Source organism: Ursus maritimus, assembly GCF_017311325.1.
Source record: "Ursus maritimus isolate PB19 chromosome X unlocalized genomic scaffold, ASM1731132v1 scaffold_X1, whole genome shotgun sequence".
In the NCBI taxonomy this organism is placed as follows: Eukaryota; Metazoa; Chordata; class Mammalia; order Carnivora; family Ursidae; genus Ursus; species Ursus maritimus.
In genome coordinates, this window is record NW_024423319.1 from 64,651,917 (window position 1) to 64,655,782 (window position 3,866).

General features: G+C 41.6%; 1 protein-coding gene across 1 annotated transcript in view; it reads right to left on the minus strand.

The window, feature by feature from the left end:
- Positions 1-2,604, minus strand: part of PBDC1 (polysaccharide biosynthesis domain containing 1) — a 4,248-nt gene extending 1,644 nt beyond the window's left edge. The window contains exons 1-4 of the mRNA XM_040630472.1: positions 2,448-2,604; positions 2,291-2,356; positions 1,001-1,060; positions 355-495 (exon numbers count right to left, since the gene is read on the minus strand). Of these exons, the coding sequence (XP_040486406.1) occupies positions 355-495; positions 1,001-1,060; positions 2,291-2,356; positions 2,448-2,477 (297 nt within the window). The 5' untranslated portion in view covers positions 2,478-2,604. The remainder of the gene's footprint in view (positions 1-354; positions 496-1,000; positions 1,061-2,290; positions 2,357-2,447) is intronic.
- Between the last annotated feature and the right edge of the window lie 1,262 nt (positions 2,605-3,866).

Genomic DNA, 3,866 nt, shown 5'->3' on the forward strand with positions numbered 1-3,866 from the left:
TTTTTTTTTGCCAATTTGCCAATTCTCCATCCAAGCTAAACTACTAACACAAGTAAATTGGTTCCTTCTCGCCTGAAAGGGCTGGGTAGGAAGGAATGAAATGTCCAAGTCAAAAAGAAAAAAAAAGAAAGAAAAAGAAAAAATAGATTCAATGGACATAAAAACTCATAAACCAAAAATAAACCCACTTATTTCATTTCATAACTTACTTATTAGTTGATTATAACTACATAAAAGCCCTGGTTCTTCACATATTTCCTTAAAACATAATGAAAAAAGTTTAAATGTATAAAAATGTATTCACAATCAATAATTGTTGGTCAGATGCTAGGCAATATTTGAGAGAATTCTTACCTCTTTAGCTGATTCTGATTTGAGCTCTTCTGGATCCAACACATCTATCCTGAGTTTCTCAAAATTTTCCCGAAACTCAGAATAGATTTGGTCATCCACTTTGGTGAGTTTCAGGAACTGTGGGTCAACTGATGAAATCAGCTGCCAGACATAAGACAACATACAGATACTAGTCTCTAATTTACTACACTTCTATCCCCCCTTCCCCAGAAAATCTCTATAGTTCTAAGGGCAGAAGAGTTATTAGGAAGTACAGACAGACACGGTCCCAAATGAAATCATGACACAGTTTTCAAGGGCCATAATATACTACAATCCTTGCCACCAGTTCAAACCCTTTGGTCCTAGTACTGCCTGGCTATTGCCCTCTGTGAATTGTTCATTCAGTCATCAAACATTTATTAACTGCCTACTATGGAATCATTTTGCCAGTTAGCAACAGAACACTGGGCAAAGAAGTACAAGTCCTCATTGTCAAAAAAAAAAAAAATCACTTCCACCCCCTCGTTGTCTGTGGGTAAAATCTTACAGTAATAAAAATTATCTCCAAAATCCATATGTTTAACTTGCTGAGAATAGTGATTAGCAAAGAACCATACACTACGATTACATGCTTAATTCTGCTTAATAATGAAGACAGACTCACCTTATAGTAGACTTCAGCATGCTGCATTGCTTTCATGGCCCAAGCCATCTCAATATCAGGCTGCAGAGGAGTGAAGAATATCAGGTCAGAATCTCAATCCTACTACTAGAGAACAAATTAAGGATGTCTGTGGATGTCTAGGTAAAGTCAGTAACACTACCAACCTTGGTGTTACTGTCAAAGAATAAAAACTGGACTAATGGGTTTGGAAAACATAAAACTTTTGTCCTTAAGAAGGAAACTACTTACCAAAAGAAGCTGCCCACAGTCTAACCAACAGCATAAGCCACTTGCTCTTTTTGCAGCAGCTAGCGAAAGTGTGGGAGACTACAAAAGGAGTAGATAGACTGCCTTCTCAGGACTGAATTAAACCATTGTAAAACTGATACAATATACTCACACGTATCACTGAGTTGCTGGGAGAACAAAGTAAGATAACAAAAGTGAAACAGCCTTTACTTTTAATAGTGTAACATGTTACAATCCTCATTTGTGTTTATAAGAGCCAATTCCCCATCCATAACACTTAAAACTGAATCAGTATTGTGAAGCAGGCAAGATTATAAATAAGTCTTACCAAGCACCTACCACCTGTTCCATTAACATCTCCCACTCCAGCTAGATGGATCTATTTCACTGACCCCAGCAAACCCACTTGCATTTTTATCTCCATGCCTCACACCATGTCCTTTGTCCATCCATACTTTGAGGATCCAGTTAAAAGATTCACTTTCTCAGTGAAGTCTTCCTCTACTGTCTCAATCCTTAGGGGTTTCTTCTTCCGCTAACCTCCTTTGGATCTTATACCCTAATCTAACATACATCAGTCACATTTTTATTTGAGTGTTAATACTATGTTCACGTCCCTGTGTCTTGTATCTCAAAAATATCATATGCTTTGTTCTTACGGATCTAAACAAGACATACCATAATTCGGTGCTGCTTTACTGCATAATGAAATCATTCAGGAACATTTAAAAAATACTAATTTCTGACTCTCACCACCCCCCCCCAGATATTTTGATTTAATTGGTATAGATTGCGACCTGGACAATGGAAGATATAAAAGCTTCTCAGGTGGTTCTAGTGCGGCAAAGTTGGGGAACTAATTCCACCGGCATCTGTCCTGGGTTTGTGCACCCAAAAGATCAGAATGAATGAAAAAGCGCGGTTTCTGCCGGGCATGGAGAGGGTTCACAGAAGATATCAGGGGGTTACAATTTCTTGGCAGGCCCTGCAGACATACCAGGCTAGCCGAATGAGTGGGACCTGGGGGTGAGTCATACTCACATCGTTGCCATAAGACTCGGCTGGGAGAGAAAGAGCATGTGCCACGGACACCAGTTCCCCGGAAACCTGGTAAGGGAATAAGAAGGCGGAGAGATGGTGTTCAGAGCTCCGCCCGGCTCGACTTCCCCACTCACCGGACCCCAGAGCAGCATCTCACCGGCTCAGCGGTTCCACTAGTCGTCTCCATGTCGCACCCCGCAAAGCAAGCGCCTGTTTCCCGGAAATGACTATTTGCGAGCTCTGCTTGCAGCTGGTTGGCAAGGGACGGCCGAATTAGAGAGGCTTTCTTTCCCGGTGCGCCTGCGCGCAACCTCCGTCGCCTGGGGGCGGTTGTCCCTGGCCCCTCCTCATCCGCCCTGCGCTCACGCGAAGGGGTTGCATTGCTGCACAGTCTGGGATGCTTCAGATGTCACAGGTGGTTGAATGCACGTTGATATCGGTGGTGATCATGCGAAAAGCCTGAGTTAAAGCTTTTGCGTGCCCACTGCGCTGAGTGTCCAGCACAGATTCGGATTCACACTCTCCACTTGTGCAACCAGGCTCCTACACGAATACACACACACACACACACACACACACACAGTCCAAGTACGGAGTAAATCACAAACAAGCATAGTGCTAGGCAATGGAGTAAAGGGATGAAGAATTTAGTCCCTGTTTTGGAAGAAATGCATACAGCGAGATAGCATGTAAAGTAGTCATCAGGAAATAGCGTCATGTACTACAGGAACACAAACAGGGGTTACAAAAACTGAGTCATGAAGGTCAACCAGCAAAGTAGGCAAAGAAGGCAGGGCAGGACACTCCAGGGAGAGGGGAGCGCATGTACAAAGGCACTGGAGAACTAAACAACATGGGAACTTGAAGCAAATTAAAAAAAAAAAAAAGCTGCAGTAGGAGTGTAGTGATTTATGAATTTGAGGGAAAAGTTGGGCTTTCTGTGCTGAATATAAGGAATTTGAGACTTTAACCTAAAAGCAATAGTAAGCTGATAGGGATCTTCAAGTAGGCATCTTCCTGATTAAGCTTAACTCTTAAGAAGATCACTAAAACACATGTGCAAGATACATTTGAAGAAGGCAATTTTGGAAGCAGATAGACCAAACTGAAGGCACTAGGTGATGAAAACCTAAGCCAAAGCAATAGCAGTTGAGATGATTTTGTGAATTTATAAGGGAAATAGAATCCATAGAACTTTTTGACTAATTGGATACGGGAAATAAAGAAGAATCAGGGTTCCAGCATGAATCCCACATTTCAGAATAAGATTTGGGAATGCATGCATTGAGCTAAAACAAACAAACAAACAAACAAACAAGAGGCGGGACGATGAGTGGAATTTGAGAGCTGAGTTTGAAGAGTCTATGGGACGGACATTCTGATGGAGTTGACTAGTTAGAGGGAGATCTGATCAGAGATATAAATCTGATAGCTGTTTCTTAAGGTTTAATTGAGCTGTTCAAAGGAAACTATGAAGAACTGTAAAGACACAAGGATCAGAACTATTTATGAAGAAGAAAAAAGGCAGGCAGAAAGAGTAAAACTGAGAGGGGGGAGAGAGAGAGAGAGAGAGAGA